Genomic DNA, 21,462 nt, shown 5'->3' on the forward strand with positions numbered 1-21,462 from the left:
CAACATATTTTTAATGAAGAAAAATGGTAATGAGTTCTGTGCATTCACACAGTAGTATACAGTTACTAACAGTATATGTTGTGTTGCAGTGCAATGTCCCTCTCTGAGTTGCAGCAGGATCCCATAGACGATGATCATGACAAAAAAAAATCAGGAAGATTGCTTGCATCGTGTTGTAAAGACGATCATGCGACTACAGAAGAACAAATAATGGAGGAAGAAGACATGGAGAAACAGAAACTTAAAGCTAAGAAGGCAAAAAAATCTAAAAAAGGTTTGGTAGTGTTGGAGTGATGTTGTACCTGTCATGGTCCAGGAAATATGCAAGAAACAGAGGGTTTTTGTGGGTGATAACTTTTTATTGGACCAACTTCACAATTAGGATGGGCTGTAATGCATTTAAAAGCTTGTCTAAGTCTATTCCAGCTGTGTAGTTTGCAATTAAAAAGTTACAGTTAAAGTATTGGAAGATTTTTGTTTTTCCTCGGATATTTTGGTGTGATAAAGATGGCTTATGTGACCAATAATGTATCTTTATTTACAGTCCAGTGTATGTTTCCCATGTGTTAGACATCACACATTTCCTGATGTAATAATCACCCTTTACACTGTTGTAAACAATATACAGTCCTTCTAGGTGTAACATTCTCCATCCTGGTGTAAAATTATCCTGGGGAAAATCAGGAGGTAAAACTACAGAAAATGCGTCATGTCTATGGCCGTTCAGAGCTACCCATTTGCTCAAGCAAGCAGATTATTGCGTGCTTGCAACCCCTTAGTGGCAAGGTACTGTAATATCTCCTGTTACAAGCAGCTACCCAAGCAGAATCAGTTCTCTGTCCTTTCCTTATCCAAGTGTAGTATCAGTATACAAAAGCTATGTAAATTATGCTGGTATAGCCAGGTTATACGGGGGATTTATTTGCTGAGAATCTAATTTGATACTCTCATCCTAAGTGAGAAAATCCTTTAGGAGTCTTGGAGATTTAGCTTCTTATGCTGTTCTTTGACTTCCTGAATAGTAGTAAGAGCTCATAAGTATAATTACATACATTTAACAGCATAGTGTTCGGTTGTTGAAGTCATAAAATGACCATAAGAATAAATATTTTAATTTACTTGACCATGAAAGTTGCAGTGAAGAGCTTGTACAAACCAAGAACAAAGATTTTGCTTCACAAATTGTCAGTGAACACCAGAAAAGTTCTTGTATCAGCTTCCATGAATAAATATTAATCCATATGCGGTTAATGCTATTAACTTTAACACTGCTTTGTATGTTTGTGAAGGTTTATGGGTTTTAAAACTACTTCATAGGTTTACTTCATATGCAGTTAATGCTATTAATTTTATTTTAATGCTACTTCACAAATTGCTAGCTTAATGTAAAGTTTGCTGTGCAAATATGATACGATTTTAATCCTTACGTGTCACTAGCAAAGCTCAATAACTTTTTCTTTTTTTGCTTTTTCTTCTAGTAATAGAAGAAAATGCAGCTATTGATGCACAGAATATACAGGAAATTATTAGGCCAGAAGCTTCAGCTCAATCCAAATTTGTTTCTGATGATGGTCTTGTGCTAGGGGTTTATATCCATCGAACTGATCGGCTTAAAACTGACCTGCTGGTATCGCATCCTATGGTCAAGATTCATGTGATTGATCAAAAGACAGGACTGTATGTCAAGAAAGAACATAGGTGATTTTATTAATTTATTTTTGGCTGTTGTTTTAAACTGCACACCCGCTTTTGTTTGGAAACAATTATTGAAATAAGTACTTCGGCTCATACTGTAAAAATTACACTGTGTGTGTTGAGGGGGAGGGAACGGGGTTGTGCACACATGTACTTACTTCACTTTAAGTGTGTGAGAGTTCTTATTGACTTCAAAATTTCCTGCAACTTAAGTATTTGCAGGAAGTGAGAACTGTTGTTCTCCTTTCTCTCTTCCAGCTGTAAATGTGCTTCTTATCAGAATAGCAGCGTGGCTGTCAGAATATTGCAGCTTTAAATTTAGCTGATTTATTTCTTCTCCTAAAAGACAGAGAGAAATTCCCAAACATTAGCTTATTAATGATTCTACCTGAGAATAAACCAACAAAAGTATTAAAGTATAAATAAGGTTACCTTTTGATTTTATGGAAAACATCCATAAGAATATTGAAATGAAGTTTAAGTTTCCCATAAGCATTTCATTTTTCCTACTCCTTTTTGTGTTATTAACTCCCAATAAATCTGATGCAAACTCTCCCTGAAGTCTACTACTAATTTGTAATAATTTAATTGATTAGACCTAGTTAGAGTGATTCGATTCTTAGAATTTTGAATTTTTACTGGTCTTATTTCCCCATACAACGCCAATAGCATTCTTCCTTCCTTCTTGTGACAAGGTATTTAGTAGAATTTCTAAATTCATTAGAATATGATAGGGCTGCAGTGTGAGCGCAGCTGCAGTGGCCTTGAACTTGCAACCTCTGGGCTGTTAAACATGTGCCTTAGTGTCCACATAACCCCAGTCCCCAATAGCCTTTTGATCTAGCAGATTACTGGAATATTTTTCTCCAGTAGAATGCAGGACTATTTCAGACTTTTCTTCTATGTAGAATAATTAGTAGTAGTTGCAGTAATTTTATTCTTTGTGTTTTAAAAGGAATTATGACAAATTTAATTTTTTTAAATAGTAACAGGGCGGTTTCATCATACTATGAACAAGAGCGAGTTGAGCACATTCTTCCTATTATGACCCAGCCTTATGATTTCAGAAAGTTTAAATCAACGCTTCCAGAATGGGAAGAACAAATCATATTTAATGAGCATTTTGGTTATTTTCTTCAAGATGCTGAAGGAAGCCCTAGAGTAATTCTGTTTTTTGAGGTAAGCACTGAATATTTTACATCAACATTTTCATGCTGCTCAGGCAGTACTAGGATATTTTTTGGTGGTACTGATAGTATAGCACCATTCAGAAAGTATGTTATGGTAGGAATTCTAAACATTGCAGCTGGACTAGAAATGGGTTTGCTTTAAGCAATTTTCAAATCTTTCTCTTGGAGTTCTGTCCTGGCTAATGAATGCAGAGCCCACTTTGGGTGATGGGAGAGGAAGAGGGAGCAAAATATACTTGCTGACACACAGTGCTTTCAAGAAGAATTGGGGATCCCATACTGGGAGCGGTTGTTTTCTGCCTGTTGCATTGGGACTGGTGGCTGATAAGATGAATAAAGATGCTGTCTGTTTTTTTGTGGGGAAGGATCACTAACCCAGGAAGTTCAAAGGCTAAGGTTGTAGTTGCCCTAACAAGTTCTTCTATGTTCCCTTCACGAGCAGACAGGTAGTTAGCTTTGTTAGATTGAAGTCAAGCAGAGGGCAGGGTGAAATGAGCTCTTTCTCATGAACCCTTGTACATCTTTGATTTAGTCAGTCTGTAACGAGTCAACAACCTTTCAGTAAAGCGAGCTGCAGCTCGTGACCTGACTGGTGCCATGAGTCACCATTCTGCTTCAGCTGTTCCAGTGACAATGAATGGGCTACAGTGAGGAAGAGCAGTCCTCTATGCCAGCTGGATAAACTGGCTGGAGTGGTTAGAGGCAATTGGCACACCATTAACAAAATGATTAGACCTTCTTGAGCATGATCCAGTCTCTTTTGTGGACCAAATCTGGCCTATGGCAATAGGCTGCGGCGCCCTGGTCTATAAGGTGTATCTCTACCCTGCCTTCTATGTAACCCACGCATGCCAAAGCAAAGCAAGATTAACTAGCTAGCTACTATCCCAAGGATTGTCCTGTGGCTCAGTGTATAGTGTGAGTGAAATGCTTCTCTTACAAGGTGGTGAGGGTTTGCATGTTTGCCAAAAAATGTAGTTAACTTTTTCTCCTCCTTCATTCTTCACACAGTAATATTTACTTCAATCTCATATACATTTGTGTTTAGAAGCAAAACTGAAAAGTATGTTGAGTGTAAATATTCCAATATTTACTGAGTGTATATGAGATGTTCTGTAGTATTAATATAAAAATGGAAACTTAGTACCATAAATATGTTTGATGTCCTATCATAAATGCTTATGTATTATAATATCACCTAGCAGGTTTTTTTTATGTTCTGCAATACACACAGAATAAGTATTTTCACAGTACTAAGAAAAGGTTGTGGTAGCTCAGCACTGAAGTAATTTATATGTAGGAGTGTGCAAAGGCTTTTCATGGAAATATCTTTATGGTTAAAGCTGAAATCTTAGCTCAGATGGAAGACTACAGTGTCCATTAAGTCATTTCAATGAAATCAAGCACAAATTTGAGGACTGGTTCTAATTTTATTTATAGCATGTACTATATAAATATGCAGAAGTGGTCAGATGTGAAGAGTGTCTGGAAATAAACCATGAAAATCAAAAAACTCATATCTAATTGATGAAACTGAGGGGAAAAAACATTTTTTTTGACCAAACAGTTCTGTTTGGATTTAAAGCATATCCATGCTTGGGGCAAATATAGAGGAATTGTGAAAAGATAAAAGTAAGATGGCTGAGAAAGATATGTGTGTCCAGTTTTTAAGTTTTTTTTCTTTCTTGGTTTATGTTTTGTTTAAAAAAAAAAAAAAAGACAGCAATGAAGCAAGACAGACTTTTACATGTTCTGGAAGATCGTAACACTGATGTGGAGGGATTTTCTTTTCCTAATTTCTATTGTGGGGGGAAGTAGATGCTGCATAGCCAGTAATTATGTCTTTGTAATATTTGGCTGCTTGCAGATGTGAAAAAAACCCAAAATAAAACAGCGCTTTACCAGAAGAAGAAGTGTGTTAGCTTGACCTGGCTCCCCAGTGTTTGTCTACATCAGGTGCTTTAGTGAGGCTTTTGGTTACTTTTATCTAATAGATTATTGACGTGCCAAAAAGCCCCACTGAAGCGCCCGATTTCTACAGATGTTGGGTGAGCCAAATCAAACTAATCATGTGATGCCTTTTCTGGGAATGCGCTGCGCTCAGTGAGGGAGCATGCCGAGTTGAAAGTAAAGCGCCTTTTTTTGGAAGCAGCCTTAAAATACAATTAAAACTTGCTTTGTTTTGTTCATGCTCATAAAGTATGTGCTCAGTGGAAATTTGTATGTACCCAGTGGAATATTTACATTCTAATTCATCTCTGCAGATCCTTGATTTTTTAAGCATGGATGAAACAAAAGCCAACATTGAAGTACAAATTCAGGAAAGTGGATTTCGCAAAATCTGTTGGGCATTTCTAAAGGTATTTTAAACCTAAACAAAAGGATTTTTTTAAAAACGTACTATTAAAATAAAAAATATAGCCTCTTGTTACTCAAAAAACATTTTGAAAGTGTTTTAAATCATAAAGGTGGTAAGATGTAAATCTGAGAGAGAGAGAGAGAGAGTTTTGTTATACAAGGGTCAGAGAAAATACTGTATTTGGCAGCAGGGAAAATGGCTATTTCTCAATAAAATACAAAAATACATGAGAATTTCTTTAAGTGCAGAACATGGCAGAAGAACTGAAGCCTTCTGTAAAGAGAAAGAAGCTGAAATATGCAATAGAATGGATGGCTTCTTAGGGTTTGTATTTCTTATAAATATAACCTCTATACAGAAAAGAGTTTAGTGAATTCTGTTTCTCTATGTTGCTATTCTGTATTCTAGTGAAGCTTTTTGTTGAGAACCAGTCATTGAAAGGGCACTGATTCCTGAAAAACTGAAATTGCCATGACTCTTTTACCAAAAAATGGTGACATATTGCCACCACCAGCAGGGCAAAAGATAAGTTATGAAAAGGAATAAGTTATAGTTCCTATATTTCTTCTTTCCTTAGTAGTATGGCCTAATTCAGTTTTCAGAGTCTAATGATGAGCTACATACTTAACTCCATTCGTTAGATGAGAAAAATTTATACTCCAGTGTGTTTGAAATTTGGGAGGGCTGCTATTTCTGCTGCATTTTCTCCATTGGAGCCTAGATAAATCTCCTTTGCTGAGAAACTGCATGGAAAAAGGAAGAAGGGAAGGGGCGTAGTTGTTCCCAGTGGCTAGATTAGATTTGTTTGATGTTTCTTCCACATATTTGTTTGAATTGATTCAACAAAGTTTTATTTGTGATGTCTCTATCACAGCAAGAATGACAGTAATAAAAGAATGCCAATTTGAAATATGGCTGGGGTTAAAAATGGAATTGCTTTTTGAGAGATGCTACAGTATGATCCTGGAAGCATTTATGACTTCTGTAAATTTTGAATTCAAGTAACTAATTTCTTTTTTATTTTTCTAAATTGCTTTTTTAGCTTGTAGGTGCAAATGGACTTCTCAATATTGATGGAAAAGTACGTCTGCAATTATATTATCCACCTTCAAGGACCAAAACACACTCAAACGTTGTTGAGGTGTTTCACTGGTGGGCAAAGTGTCCTAGAAACCGTTACCCATCAACTTTATATGTAACTATAAAAGGAATAAAACTTCCAGATCATGTAAGTTACATAAATATATTTATTTACAAATAACTTAAAGAGGACAACTTATGTTCTCAAGGTTATTTCTATAATCCTTCTTAACTAAATAAACTGTTTTGTACACAGCATCTTGAAAAAGGACTAATAAAAATCATGTTATTTGCTCAGCACTTCACAACATAGTCAAATAGAAACATTCACCCCCCCCTGTTACTTTGAATGTTCAATATCTTCTTCAGTGACCTTGAAGATGGAATGGAGTGCACCCTCAGCAAGTTTGCAGATGACACCAAGCTGGGTGTAGTAGATACTCTGGAAGGTAGGGCTAGGATTCAGAGTGAAGTGACCTTGACATATTGGAGGACTGGACCAAAAGAAATCTCATGAGGTTCAATAAGGAGAAGTCCAAGTCCTGCACTTAGTCTGGTACAATCCCATGCACTAGTACAGGCTAGGCAGCAGCTCTACAGAAAAGGACCAGGGGGTTACAGTGGACAAGAAGCTGAATGAGCCAACAGTGTGTCCTAGTTGCCAAGAAATCTAAGAGCATACTGGGTTGCTTTGGTAGGAGCATTGCCAGCAGATTGAGGGAAGTGATTCTTTCCCTGTATTCAGCACTGGTGAGGCCGCATCTGGAGTACTGTGTCCAGCTTTGAGCCTGTAGCAGGACAGTAGGGTGCCTGCTACTGAGTAGTAGTAAATGGGTAGCTGCCGGGCAACAGGGCAGCAGCTGGGAGTTGCTAGGGCAACTAATTGGGTCAGCTGACCGCCAGGGGGCAGGGCCTGGCCTTCATAAGCAGAGAAGGCTAGGGCCAGAGGCAGTCTCCTTCAGGCAGCACAAGGAGAAGGAGCTCTGTGGGAGTAAACAGAGCCGAGGATAACAGAGAGGCCTGATGGCTGGAGAGTGTCTGCGTATAATGATGGGTGGAGGAAACCCTGAGAAGGATACACAGAGATAGCCAGGTTGGCTTGGAGTTGCGTGGTAACCCAGGAAGGGGGAGATTGTGTTGGAGGTGTGTTATAACCCAGGAAAGGGAGATTATGGTTTTGGGTTATTGTGTTTAAAACTGGAGGACCGGGTGAGGCTGTAGGGGTGGAGGAGGCCTCAGTGGGAGCCCCCCAGTAAGGTGGGGGTGCTCTGAGCGCCAGGGAGGGCGCTGTAGTGGGCGTGAGAAGTGCGAGTAGGAGCCTGGTGCGGGCTATGCAGGCACGGGGAAGAGACTCTGGTGCGGGCTACGGGAGCACAGGCAAGAGGCCCAGTGGGCGAGGGCACAAGAGGTGCAAGGGCACAAGAAGCGCGAGTAGGCCCCAGTGGGGCATAGGCCCAAGAAGGCGGGTCTGGGGGCCAGGTAAGGCCAAGGCCGCCTGAGCCCCAACTGGGAGAGCCCGAGTCGGGCATAGACTCAGGAAAGGGGTCTGGGGCCAGGTAAGGCTGAGGCTGCCTGAGCCCTGAGCGCAGGAAGCGTGAGACTAGGCCCGAGTGCGGGCGAGGCGCGGGAAGCGCAAGCAAGGCCTGAGTTGGGCGTAGAACCCTGCAAGGGGGCTGGGGCCAGGTAATGCTGAGGCCGCCTGAGCCCCGAGCGTGCAAAATGCGAGGAGTGCGGGAAGCGCGAGTACAGGCCTGAGTCAGGCGAGGAGTGCGGGAAGCGCGAGTACAGGCCTGAGTCGGGCGAGGAGCGCGGGTGACCGCGAGATGTATGAGGGGTAGGCCCCAGTGGGGCGCTGCCTGGAAGGGGGAAGCCCCAAAAGGGGGTGAGCCCAGTTAGAGGCCCCAGTGTGGGCAAGCGCAGGAAGCGCGAGCATAGAAGGCCCCAGTGTGGGCAAACACGGGAGTGTGGGCATAGAAGGCCCCCAGTGAGCGAGCGCGAGGAGAGCGAGGCACAGGCCCCAGCGGGGGGGCGAGAGTGCGGGGAGAAGCCCCAGGAGAGGGCGCATATCAAGTAGGCCCGGGAGAAGGCCAGCACAGGGAGTAGAGCAGACTCCTGGTATAGTAAGACCGGCCTGTGCCAAGGAGGGCAGGAAGGCAGCCTCCCATTGATAATAAAAGATCAAAGATGTGGCGGGCGAGACAGAGGGTGTGTTCAGGACCCAGACTTGGCACGGTAAGCAGGGCACTAGGGGAGGTCATGGCACCCCTAGGGCGCCCTGCCACAGAGCCCCCCACTACAGAAAGGATGTGGACAAATTGGAGAGAGTCCGCTGGAGAGCAGTGTAAATGGTTAGGGGCTGGGGCACATTTATGAAGAGTGACTGAAGAAACTGGACTTATTTAGTCTGGAAAAGAGAAGACAGAGAGGTCATTTAATAACAACTTTCAACTACCTGAAATGAGGTTCCAAAAAAGATGGAGTTAGACTGTTCTCAGTGGTGGCAGAAGCAATGCTTTCAAGTTGCAGCAAGGGAAGTTTAGGTTAGACATTAGGAAAAAAATCTCTGTGGAGGAGGGTAGTAAAGCACTGGACCAGGTTGCCCAGAGGGGTTGTGGAATCACCATCCTTAGTGGTTTTTAAACCCCAGCTAGACAAATTCTTGGTTGGGATGGTCCTGGTTTGAGCAGGGGGTTGGACTAGATGACTTCCTGAGGTACCTTCCAATCTTAATTTTCCATGATTCTATGAATTCCCTTGTCATTTGGCCACTGGTTTCCACAAAACTTGCAAGCAGCAATGTAGCATCTAGGACAGGCATTAATTAGCGGTGTTTTTGGGCAGAGTGCCAAAAACACCCCTAACTTGTAAGATGTTGGTGCACTCGGGGTGGATGGCGGGAGAGCCACAAGGGGTCCAATCATTGTTGTGGCAGTGTGGTCCCAGCTCCTTCCCCACTGTTCGCTCCAAAGTGTCCGTGCCAAGCAAAATGCCTTCGCGTGCCATGCTCTGGCACCTGTGTTGGGGGTTGATCTAGCACATCTTGACCCTCTCAGTTGAAAACTGGGAGCTACACTAAAGTTAGTATCACTAGTATAAAACCAATATGAGATTGGAGCCTAATTTTATTTTTACACTATATAGCAGAACTCCTTATCTTTCTCTTTCTCTCTATATATAGATGTAGACCTCTAAGCATAGATAGATAAATATGTATATGCAGTTACACACACACACACACAAACACACACACACACACACACACACACACAGAGATATATAGAAATGTAAACACATTTTAAAAGAAGGGAAAGTTCAGAGTAACCATGGTTATTAGCTTCAGCAGTGCTCAGATGGGCACTTTTTAAAATAAACATGTTAAGTACTATAAATCAGGTGTGTGCAACTTGTTTACCATCCTCACCATGGGGCTTCTTACAAGGCAAGTGATTCATTTCCAGTGGCAAGGCAAACAGTGGCAATGTGAGCTCTCTGGTTTCTGGCATCAGCAATATGGTGGCTCTGGCAGCCACATGGGGTTAATATTGAGAGCATAAGAACATAATCCTTTCCCCACTGCCATAAAATTGTATCTTTAATGGGGATCTCAACCAAGAAATTAGGCAGCAGGTTGAGTGATGATAATGTTAACCCTGTGGCTTCCTGAGCCACTGTGTTGGCAGCACCAGCACCAATGAAAGAGGAGCTCTGGCAGCCACAGTGGTTAATGGCACCATCACATACCCCACTGCCAAATTTCTGGTTGTATGGAACAGATCCACAGGTGGGTCTTCTGAATCATGAATAGGCCTTCAGGCCAGATGACACATCTCCATGAGCCAGATCCTGTCTTAGACCATACATTTAACAACCTTGCTATAAAAAATGGTTTTATTGTTTACAGTTGCAGCATAATTCAAAAGGGTTTTTTTTGTTTAATATAGATGTAGTGAGGAACAGTGCAAGGATGAAGAGACGAAATCATATTCTAAATCCAAGTCAAACGTATGTTGTAGCTCACAGATAGGAATAACAGCAGCCTCTGCACAAGTTGCATAGGTGGCTGGGTCTCCTGGACTACTAGTCTGCTTGGCTCTGTCCAGGTGGCAGCTTTTCTACTATGTCCTTTGAGACACACGTGTGGACAACAAACTAGCAGTCATTTTTCTTACTGTTCTCCATATGGCTTGGTTATAGGGGAAGATCTAGCACTGGTCCTCTTCAACAGAGATTAATTTGATTCTATGTACCTTTATGTTAGCATATTTTTTTCACGTATCTCATATGCTCAAATACGATGTGTCTTATTTTTGAAAGGCAGAATATAGAAAAAAGTTTTCTATAGTCTTGGCTGACTCCAGGAGCCCTCACCTCCTTTGCTCATCTGCTACACTTTTGATGTTATTGATTGAAAAGGAGGAAGGCTGCCTGAGGGTCTTGGATTGAGCCTGCCGTTGTTCCAGTGTTGCCTTTGGCTTTCTAGGCCTCTGTCCTTTTTATTATTGAAGAGCCCTCTAGCTATAGACCACCGACTGGACTGAGCTTCAGGGTTCCCAGCTGCCAGTCTGCCTTCCAGAGCCCTGTCTCTGCTCTTTCTTGGGCTGCTGAGCCTCCCTAGGGTCTCTAGAAGCACCCCTCATGGGCTCTATGGAATCACCCTTCTACGTGTACTCAGTATGCCCCTTGCAGGCGCTGTACAGTTGCCCCTCTTGGGCACTATGGGATTGCTGCACCCGCTTTGCAGGTGCTATGGGATCTGTAAGCCACCCCTCACTGTCTCTGTTCCCCCCAAACCACTGGGTATTCTTTCAGTATCTAGTCCCTCCCTGGGCATCAAGCTCTCCTGGTCCCCACCCCATGCACCAGACCAAACTAAAACCAAAACACAAGCCCTTCTGGCTGTAACAACACTCCTACCCAAGCCTGGGTCCTAATCAGTTGCTAGCCGTCAGCTTCTCAAGCTGTCTTTGGGGCTGGCACACTCAGTTTGCCTTTCAGTTTTAGGCACCTCTTCCCTGCTCAGCCTCCATGGCCAGACTGCCTGCCCTGGCTCTAGCCCTGCCTTATCTCTCTCCCAGGGCCCTGCCTCCTTCTGGTCAGGTGGCTCCCCTGGGTTGCTTGCAGGTGCCTGCTAATTAATCTCATCAACTGGTCTCCATGGTGACCCAGTTGCAGCTGTGCCCTGCACAGCTGGCTTCTCTCTTAAAGTAACAGTGTTCCAGGCTCTCTTTCACATTGTTCTTTATATAAGTTCCTGTAAATAATAAAAGATTTATTTCTAAGACATTCACAGCACCAGCCTTATCAAGATATGGTAGACTGCAAGCAGCTACTCAGTTGCCCTGAGCCATCTCAATTGCTGCTTTAGGCACAAATTATAGCCAACAGTGGCTGTAAGAGGATTAATGCCAGGGCTGCACCTTCTGCTTGGAGGGACAGGTGGAAGCTATGTTGGCAGCCAGAAACAAGCAGATGCTGTGCTGTAATATTGCTCCCTGTTTCTATTCCAGCAAAGAAAAATCAGCTTCCCCTTTTAAGACACGTACCTCAATTTTGGAAGTGTGCTTTTTTGGGGAAAGGTGTGTATGGTATGTAAGTAAAAATAGTAACAGACAAGTAAAAAAAAAGTGTATATGTGTGGAAGGGGGAGCAGAGGGGGGTGGACTGACAGAGATGAAGTGGCTTGTGTTTTCCTTGATATTAAAATATTCCTTGGCAATACTGTTTCATTAAGAGATTGAAAGATTTTGTTAGCCAAATAGCAATATCCTACCCTATTGGGTAGCTACAGTATACTGTTACTGGAAAGCTGGGCAGCGACCAGTTCTGTTGTTCTTGTGTCATTTGACATCAAGCCTCCTTTGTGCAGTTGATGAGTTCTGTTGATATCTTACTTGAAGTTGGTTAAGCCTATTTACCAGAATTTTTTTCAGTATCCCTTTATCATTAAAACTGCATGTAACTTGTAGTTAGACGTCCAATCCTTGGAAGCGCAGAAGCAAGACTGTTCTTTTTTTTACTGTAAATAGTGTGACTTGTTTGGGTCCCAGAGGTGGCCAGGATGAGCTGAATAGCCTCTTCCTCCATGCAGCACTTCACATCTAAAAAGTCAGTGCTGGCCTTAAATAGGTTAGCCGCTTTTAATAATGAGAACTTTTTGCTCCATTTCCAGTCTCAGCCACACGTGTGTCAAGTACAAGTTAGCAACAGTGCTGCATGCACACCCTTGCCTGTGCCCCATCCAGATCACTTGAGACCCCCACACAGGAGAACTAACCTTGGCCCAGTACCATGACGTCAAAGAAAGATACCGGTGCCTGTGGCAACCAGATAAACGGGGCTCCAAATTAGCTGACTCAAATGAAACTGTAAAATCAGAATAAAGTGCCGTGCTCACCCTCTTGTGACCAAACAGGCTCAGTACCACCCAAACAAAAAGAAACACCCCCCCGTCCTGATGGCTGGGCTGACAGGAGGGAAAGCCTGTGTTGAAACCTGAGCAGACAAAGAAGAATCCGTTTGTAGTCATGATTGGCTGACACAGAGTAAAACCTGATAAGAAAAGTCATAAAAAGTTTCCCCGTCCTTTGTTCGGGGAGACTGCCATTCATCAGTAACTCGAGCCGGACTCGCAGTTACACCCCCCGGGCTGATCGCCCGTCGTCTCCCGCCGACGCTCCCCAGGTGTAACAACCACCCCCGTACCCGTACCCGTACCGAGTAAATTAGCTTGCAAGCTGCCAAGCCGCAACTGGGAACAAAGTGTAACTTGTAACTCCTGCATTCCAGTCACCATCATTAAGGGACGTAAGTCAATAAATCTCCTTTTTTATAACCATATACATCTCGTGCCTTCCTCATCCCATAAATCCAGATCTGTCACGAACCGGAGGGTGCTGCATAGCCCCTCTCAGTGCGGGACAACGTGGAAAAAGCTAATAAAACAGGAAAAGTATTAAACCACTGTTTAATAAAAGATTGGGTTCCTTTTTATTTACACTTAATTATACTAGAAAAAACTGCATATATTATCTTTTATTTCAGCATAGATGTCTTAGAAATACATATTTTATTTTGTTTTGCTTTTTGTCCCTATTTAGTTGTAATACAAAATACATTTACTTCTTGAAAACTCCTATATATTATTTTAGTATTGTAAAATATTACAGTGTGCTTAAAGCTTGAGTTATTTTAAGATTTTCCATTCCTGTTTTGTCTGTATGTAGGTAGATCCTTCTTTCCGTTCTATGATGGCTCTTCAGCAGGAGCAAGGTAGCACATCATTCTGTGAGCTGCAGAATGAGGTCTCTAAAAAAGATAGTGAATCTGGTCCAGAAGAGAAAAAAGAGCAGTTTAAATGGACAAAACTGCCCGGGCAGGTAAGATAATAGTAAATTCATTGTCTGCTTAGAAGCTTATTTTACAGGGCTCTGCAACTGGCAGCCTGTGGGCTGCATGCAGTCTCTGAGGGGTTAACCTGAATCCCCTGGGCTCTCCATCCAGGTGCTGCTCCTCCCATTGCTCTTCTGTTGCTGCCATCAGAGTCTCTGGGCCCTCCTTCCCTCCAGCTTCTACAGGCTGTCCTGGCCTCTCGGGGAGCCCATGGCCTGGAGGCTGAGAGAACCCCAGGTGGCATGAAAATGCCTGTGTGTACAGTGGGGGTTGCCTGTGCAGCCTGGCAGGCATGGCTGGGTGTGGTGCACAGCCAGCATGCATGCGACTCAGTGTGCCATCCATGCATCAGGGGATTGTGGCTCCTGGCCACACAGAAGTTGAACCAGTCCTGTTTTACAATATTATGCAACAAGTCTTTCATCTTAAAATAAAAATTGAAGTCCAAGCAAACAAATGGAGCAAGATATTCCTGCAAAAGGAAGTCTGAGATCTGATTTCCCTGCAGATTTCTCCCCAAATAATTCTACCCTGTGGGAAGCTTAGCTTCCAATGCAAGAAGTAAACCTTATACAACCTTGCCTTTAAAAAAATATCCACATGCAATCCTTATATGCAACTTTTTATGTACCTTGATTTCATTATGAATATTTATACCCTAAAAGATAGATATAAATTATAACATCTGCCAATTTTTCATATTTCTTTAATAGCCAGAGTAATAAGAAGGAAATATTGGAGAAATTGATAACAAATTGTTTTAAAACAGCAAGGTCTTTTAAGGATAAAATGGTCCATGGGGATGAATTGGGGGGAGGGGGGTGGTTTAGATTTTTTTTACAGTGCATAAATCTAAATTTACACAATTTTTAATGATGTTTCAAAATGTTTCACTAGATTTATTTTTTCTGTTCCATAAACAAATACTTATACCAAATGAAGGAAACTTATAATCTTGAGAACATTTACCTGTCATTATGAAGTGCATATCAACTTTGGCAGTTATTTAATAGTAAATGTATCGATATAAATACTGTAGTAGAAATTGTTTTAAAGTGATAGGGAGATCCTTTTTATTGTTTTTTTTATGTGACCTAGAAAGGTTTCAGCAAAATCAAAATGACATTTTATCAACATTGCTGCCAAGAAACTTTAAAGCATAAGAAAATCCAATTAAAAAAAATCAGAGTTAAATCAAAATACATAGCTTATATGAAAAACATTAATTTTAATGCATACAATGTGATTGTTTTAATAGAACTGTAGTAGTAAAATGGTTCCTTGTTGAAGTCATGGTTTTCTATAAGATTTTAAAAGTGAAATAGCTGGTGCATGGGTTGTGTTTTGTTTTCTCTTTTCTGTTTTTTAGGTCTTTTAAATTGCTTATAGTTTTACTCCATTTCAATAGTTATTAACAAGCAATGGTTTAACAAGCTCATGCTTTCAATGAAACTGAGTAACTTTTAATTTCAAAACCGCTTTGTTAGTTTTCTACATTTCCTCTTCTGTTTGTTTTTAATAGCTGTGGTCCTAATCTAATTCCATTGAAGTCAGTGGGCATCCATTGTCCTCAGTCTTGTGACCATATAAGCATACTTGTAACATTGCACTGCTCTGTAAAAATGCATACACGTTTTAAATTTTTGTTCAGGGTCGGGGGATGTTTAAAAATAGGACTGTTGTTTCTTAACAATGAATGCTTTCATGCTACTTTACTTGTTTCTCAGTTGAAGCCATACTTCTTTTTTAAACTGTAACTATTCCTATGGTAACAATTGATATTGCAGGCAGGATTTAAGATGAAGGACGCATTTTTTAAAATAAAATTTAATTTTTTTCAGAGCTTACAGACAGGTACCTAAATTCATACTTAGGCACTTAAAGAATATAAGGGGTGAGCTTCTGTGACCTAGATTAATGTAAACAGAAGTGGTGAATATTAAGCTTCTCTTAAAATCAGTGAACTTATTTTGATATTTAAAGGTTGATTTGGGAGGTAACATTGGCTTAAAATGTTGAATGGGACATCTAAAGACCTTGTTTTTTATGTAGTTATCAGTAATGAAAATGAATTGAAATTAAAAATGTGGAATGCACCATCAAGCAGAGCTACTTTAAAGATATTTTTTAGGGTTTTTTTTCCCTTCAGTGTATCCACAGGTCTTAAATCAATTTAGTATATAGTAAGTAAGAATGATAAATATGCAACACTTTAAAACATTCACAACTAGATCATAAAGGTTCTTGCCTGGAAATACAGGTTTGTCGTATACCAAACAAACACCTATTTTCACTACGAGGAGGTGATATGGGATGTTTCTGTGTTCGTTTTTCTCATGATGGAAGAACATTGGCAGCAGCTTGTGCTGGAAGAAATGGTTATCCTATTATTTGTAAGTCATATTTTTATTATATATCTGTCCAAAGTTTTATTAAGTTTTTGATTTTAAACAGCATATAGGTTGTAATTTTTAAGAGGTGGTTTTCCTTTGGTCCATAAAGGTGTTTATTCTAACAGGTTTTTTAATTTAGTATCCTAAAAATATTTTGCTTTTAGTTCACTTTGGCAAAGTGTCTTTCTGATTTGATTAAGACAACACTAGCTTTTTATACCATGTTTTCTCACATACAGCGTGCACCTTTTCCCTCTAGCTTAGCCCCCCCCAAATTGGGGTCTTTAAAATGTATTAAGTAGAGAAGCTGATTTTCTGCCTAGGAAAGAAGCACCCTAGTTTTATTTCTCCTGCACAGTGCAGCAGCTGTGGTACTACTATTCAGGCAGCTAAAGGAGTCAGTTGACTTAGCCTATCAACTTATGTCACATTTGGTGTTTTGACTGGTCCCACAGTGGAGAAGTCGTGGGATTGGCATGTCCAGACATCACTTTCAAAGAGGATTTAGAGTAGCTGAAGGCATTGCCACTCTTCCACCAGCGGGTGACCTGAGCGAGTACATGTGCCAGCATGCTTGGTGTTCATCGCTGATTAAGTGTCTGTATGTTCCCTTGATTCTGCCAGTGCTGGGTTAAGTGCCTGCTGCTTGTTCAAATTGTGGGTTGGTGGCAAAATTTGTGTGGGTAGGGTTTAGGTACGTTTCACTGCACAGCTTGGGCCTCTCACTACCTACCTGGACTTCTGTGGCATTTGCGCTGCCTTCTATCGTGGACCATAACTCAGAGCTTTCACTGCCCTTGGCAGCTGTGGATTCGTGCTTGGACATTGCCTTGCAGACCTCACTGGCCCAGTGTCATGAACTTGTGAGGGAGGCTGGGCAGAACAGTTCACATCGGTGGCCCTGATGGAAGCCATGACTACTTTTATTGGCAGCAAGAACAATGGGGCAGTATTTACAGGGGAAAACCTCATGTGTGTACCAACTGCCAAAGAACAGAATGTCCATGGCTACATCTGGACCCTAGTCTGCAACAACAGCCACTGTCCTGAAGATCTTTTGGTCTCAAGTCATTGCATTGTGGCTGGGCAGACATGGAAGTGGCTCCAAACCTTGGAATGGTATTTCTGAGCCAGAGAGATGAGCAGTGATTGGTGACAGCAGATCATCATGGCCACCTGAGACAGCAAGCAGTGTCATGCAAAATTCCACATGTCCAGGGTACTATTATAGATAGCTGCACTAAGTTTGCCTGACACAAGCTGTGGAAGCTATGTCAATCATTGCCTAACTGACGTAGAACACACAACACAAATATGGTTATAATGACTGTTCAAGGCCTCTATAGCTAAAACCCATGCCAGATCCCAGTGCAAGGGAGTGGGGGAGGGAGATGGATAGGGAAGAAGGAACACTTTCAGTTGCCAATAAACAGCTCCTCCCTGCCCAGTTTTTTTTAAATACTACAGCCACAATTCTGACAAGAGGTAGAACTTTTCAACATTTCTGTTGTTCTGTTTAATAAGAGGGAAAACAAGGAAACAGATGTAACAGCAAACAAATGCATTGTAAAAGAAACAGTAGTTTGCAAAATGTTCATGTAACCCATTCCTCTTCTGCAAATGTGAGCACACCTCAGACCCTGCGTGGCTGTACCACATACACTCAGTGCATCGCCTGCACAGCAGTCCAGTTTGGTACATGGTTGGGAAGGGGGACTCTTCCAGCATGCCGGGCCTGCTGGGACCTGTATGCTAGGACTAGGGGCTGAGGACTGTGTGCTGGCCCTGTCCCAGTGCACTGACCTTGGGGGGATGTGGTGAGGCCTGATCCAGCACATCAGCACTGGAGTCAACCATTAGGTCTGACTCCAGGGCTGTGTGCCAAATCTGGGACTGGGTACTGGCTCTGAAGCCATGTTCTGGGAGCAAGTGAAGACATGAGAAATAAAGCTGCTTTTAACTCATCAGATCTGCCCTGTGACCAATCAGAGCAGACCACTGTGGCAGTTCAGGGCCACAGCATTGACTGCAATATCCCAGACCCCTCTAAATGCTGACTAGTTGTACTGTCCAAGACTCCTCCAAATGCTGTTACTGGTCCCAAAAGTGGGGTGGGGAGCAATCTCTCCGGCCCATAATCATGGTGAACTCAGTTTGTGAAGTTCAGGGTTGTTTCACCGTGGAAAAGGATAAGTCACAGGGAAGGCAGGGGACCTTAAGTCCATGCAGGGTTGGGGTCCAGGGGAGGGGGACATAGCAGACTCCCCACCCCACTTTTGGGACCCATACTAAAAAGAATCCTTGAGCAAGCAACATACAGCTGGGTGTAGTTGCAGTCACTTCATAGGTGTGGTCTGCCAATCCCCTCAAGGCAATAGCAGGCAGGGGAGAGGGATGCTTGCTTGGTTTGCATTCTCAGACTGCAGTTCAGGGCTGACAGTCTGCAACCTTTTTGATTTATTGCCAGACAGTTTTAACTTGGGGACAGACCAGTCATCTTCCCTTATCTTGTGTCAGTCTCACGAAGCAAGGTGGTTGTACCATGTAGTGAGGTACATGTTCTCTGATAGTCCAGGGAAGAGCCAAACACACTGGTAATATTGTAGCATGCCTGCTGTCTTCAGGAGTCAAAGTCATCAGAACTATCATCTGTTACAGCAAGCAAAGACTGCTGGCCTGTGACATGTAGCAGAGAACAGATGCTTTCTCTTCTGTGGGGTCAGATGCATAAGGGTGTTAGCATCCTGTAATTCGAAACACAGGGCATAAGGGGTCCCATCACAAGAGATCACAGCAGACTGCCCCTAGCAACATCAACTGGCCCTGTCTGCTGTGTTTCATGGCCTGGCTGTACCCTTTGGCTCTTTGCCCAATGGCTGCCCCAGCATGCTCCCCACTTCCCCAGATCCCTAGGGAGCACAGGAGACAGTGAACTTACCATGTTGAGAGTCTGCAGGGCAAATGAGTCTGCCCACTGGTTGGATGGCCTTGCAAGTTGGAACTTTTTTGTGGAGTTTTTCATGCTATTCTCTCCTGCTTTCAGACTGGATACCTGCAAATGGCAGCAATGAGCCCTCACAACAGATAACAGGCCCAAGACATTGTCAGAGAGTGATACCTAGAAAGCTTCCAAGCAAAGGAAGACTCATGCCTACACAAAGATGGACATATACACTATGGTGCAGTGTAGGTGCTTCTGGGTTATGGAAGCCAGGCAATGGAGGGAGGAAGAAAGAGTGCTAGTGCTTGACCATAGTCAGTGACAGGATCAAGGAGTTCCAGTGGTGTGACAGGACCAAGGTGGAGGGTCCCTCCTCTGTTAGTGCTGCCATCCCTGACCCAGTCAGAAACCTCCCAGTCTCACTCTGCTGCCATGCCTTGTTGGAAAAAAGAGTTTATTTGGAAGGTGTCTTGCCTCTTCCCTAAAGCAGAGGGTGGGAGGAATCCTAGGGCAAGGTCTTACCACCTGGCAGAACTCTCAGAATACATTGGCTTCCTGGCTTTCCTGTACTGTTTGCACCAGCCACTCTAAGTCTTAGTCCTAGGGGCTTCCAAACCCTGTTCCTCTCTCTCAGTGTATCTGTCTTTGGTTCTGAGCTATTCCTGGGCTTCTGCTCCTCTAGGGAACTCAAACTTAGGACCCTGAGTTTTGCAGCTGCACTGCCCAATGCTCTAAGCTACTGCAGCAGGTCTTTGGCCCTTCTTGTTCTTGGATTATGTTGCCTGTGGCTCCAGCCTTCACCACGGGACAGATATCGGGCAGGGTGCTGGAACACCCCATTATTTGGCCTCCACATCTCCCCTCGCAGCTGCTCTCGGTACATAGGGTGTCTGTCAAACAAAAAGAAAAAAACTCAACTTAAAACTCCTCAGGGTAAATGGACACTGTCTTAGCTTAGGGTTTTGCCCATGGGTTTGCTATTCAAAAGCAAGGAACAAAGAAAAATCCTCAACAGACTCCCCTTTCTGGGGTTACTTACTGTGTTCACCAAGGCCTCCCCATACCTCTGGCAGGTGTGAGCCAGGCTTCCTTGCAGGTAGACTGCCCCACTGTCTCCTGGGGTAGGCTTTTAGCTCTCCAACCCCCTTTCCCTTTTTGGTCATGTGGCCTACTCACCCACATCTGGCCCTCAATGGCCTTAGAAGTCCTAATCTTAAAGGGTCCAGGCCAATTTTCCAGTCTTTTCTCTCTATTCTTTGTAACAGGGACTTGACTCCCTGTTGTAGGTGCACCATTATGTGCACTACATGGGCATTGCCAAATGCACATAGGAGCTGCCCAGGGAGTCAGTGAGGGTTTGAGCAAGAGTTCATGGATCATCTTGTGTCTGTCTTTAATTTGTAGAAAGAGGCTCATTGCATTACCCAGCAATGTAACCCAGAAGTGGGACCATCTAGTGGCCCCTGGGGGGCATATGCTATCACTGGGATATGCTGTCCCATGGAACCCTTTCAGGGCAAAAATTGGCATAATTCCACAGCTATCAGACAGCCGGACCCTGCAGGGCTGGCACCAAGTCCAGGCCCAGACCAGCCTCATGCACTGTCGCAGTCCTGTGCATGGTTGGGGGGGGAGAGCGGAGAAGGTGTTGGGTTCTAGAGCCATGGCAATTAATGCTACCACTACTCTATTCCCCCCCCATGCCAGATTTCCAGATCTCTTGAATAATATGCATGTCATAGATTTCATAGATTTTTTAGACATTAGGGCTGGAAGGGACCTCGGAAGATCATGAAGTCCAGCCCCTTGCCCCAGGGGCAGAAAGTGAGCTAGGGTCAAAGGATCCCACCAAGATAGACATCCAAATATTTCTTAAAAGAGTCCAGAGTAGGTGCTTGAACCACCTCTGGAGACAGTCTGTTCCAGGTCGTGGGGACTTGGCAGTAAAGAAGTTTTTCCTTATGTCCAGCCTGAAACGGTCTTGGAGGAGTTTTTGACTGTTTGACCTTGTCATCCTTTGGGGCGCTCTGGTGAACAGGCGTTCCCCCAGATCCTGATGTACACCCCTTATATACTTATAAGCAGAAATTTTTCAATTTTTCTCAGCTAGTTTTTAGGGGAAAGGAGTGGGTTACATGTGGTAAAATACAGTATGTTTCTCGTAGTGGGTGACTGAGGTGGCAAGTGGGCAATTAACTTAAAAGGCATCAATCATTAACTAATTGAAGTGGGACTGGCAACACAATGATGTTTAAAAACCTCACCATAAATACTAAAGACACCTCCCCAAAAACAATGTCTATTCTACTAATCACCCTCTTCCCTTGTGGTAGGGCCTTTTAACACTTCATGCTCTTACCTGGGATGGGGAGAGTAGACCATGGTAGAGTGCTCCCCAAGCGATTTCAGTGCAGC

General features: G+C 43.0%; 1 protein-coding gene across 2 annotated transcripts in view; it reads left to right on the top strand.

Moving 5' to 3' along the window:
* The window catches only part of AHI1 (Abelson helper integration site 1), a 286,626-nt gene that overhangs the window by 19,263 nt on the left and 245,901 nt on the right, over positions 1-21,462 (top strand). For both annotated transcript variants that reach the window (XM_019527220.1, XM_019527221.1), the window contains exons 5-11: positions 90-274; positions 1,479-1,698; positions 2,682-2,874; positions 5,150-5,245; positions 6,287-6,472; positions 13,548-13,700; positions 15,974-16,106. In XM_019527220.1, coding sequence (XP_019382765.1) covers positions 90-274; positions 1,479-1,698; positions 2,682-2,874; positions 5,150-5,245; positions 6,287-6,472; positions 13,548-13,700; positions 15,974-16,106 — 1,166 coding nt within the window. The remainder of the gene's footprint in view (positions 1-89; positions 275-1,478; positions 1,699-2,681; positions 2,875-5,149; positions 5,246-6,286; positions 6,473-13,547; positions 13,701-15,973; positions 16,107-21,462) is intronic.

Source organism: Gavialis gangeticus, unplaced genomic scaffold, assembly GCF_001723915.1.
Source record: "Gavialis gangeticus isolate Ggan-Ray unplaced genomic scaffold, GavGan_comp1, whole genome shotgun sequence".
Taxonomy (NCBI): domain Eukaryota; kingdom Metazoa; phylum Chordata; order Crocodylia; family Gavialidae; genus Gavialis; species Gavialis gangeticus.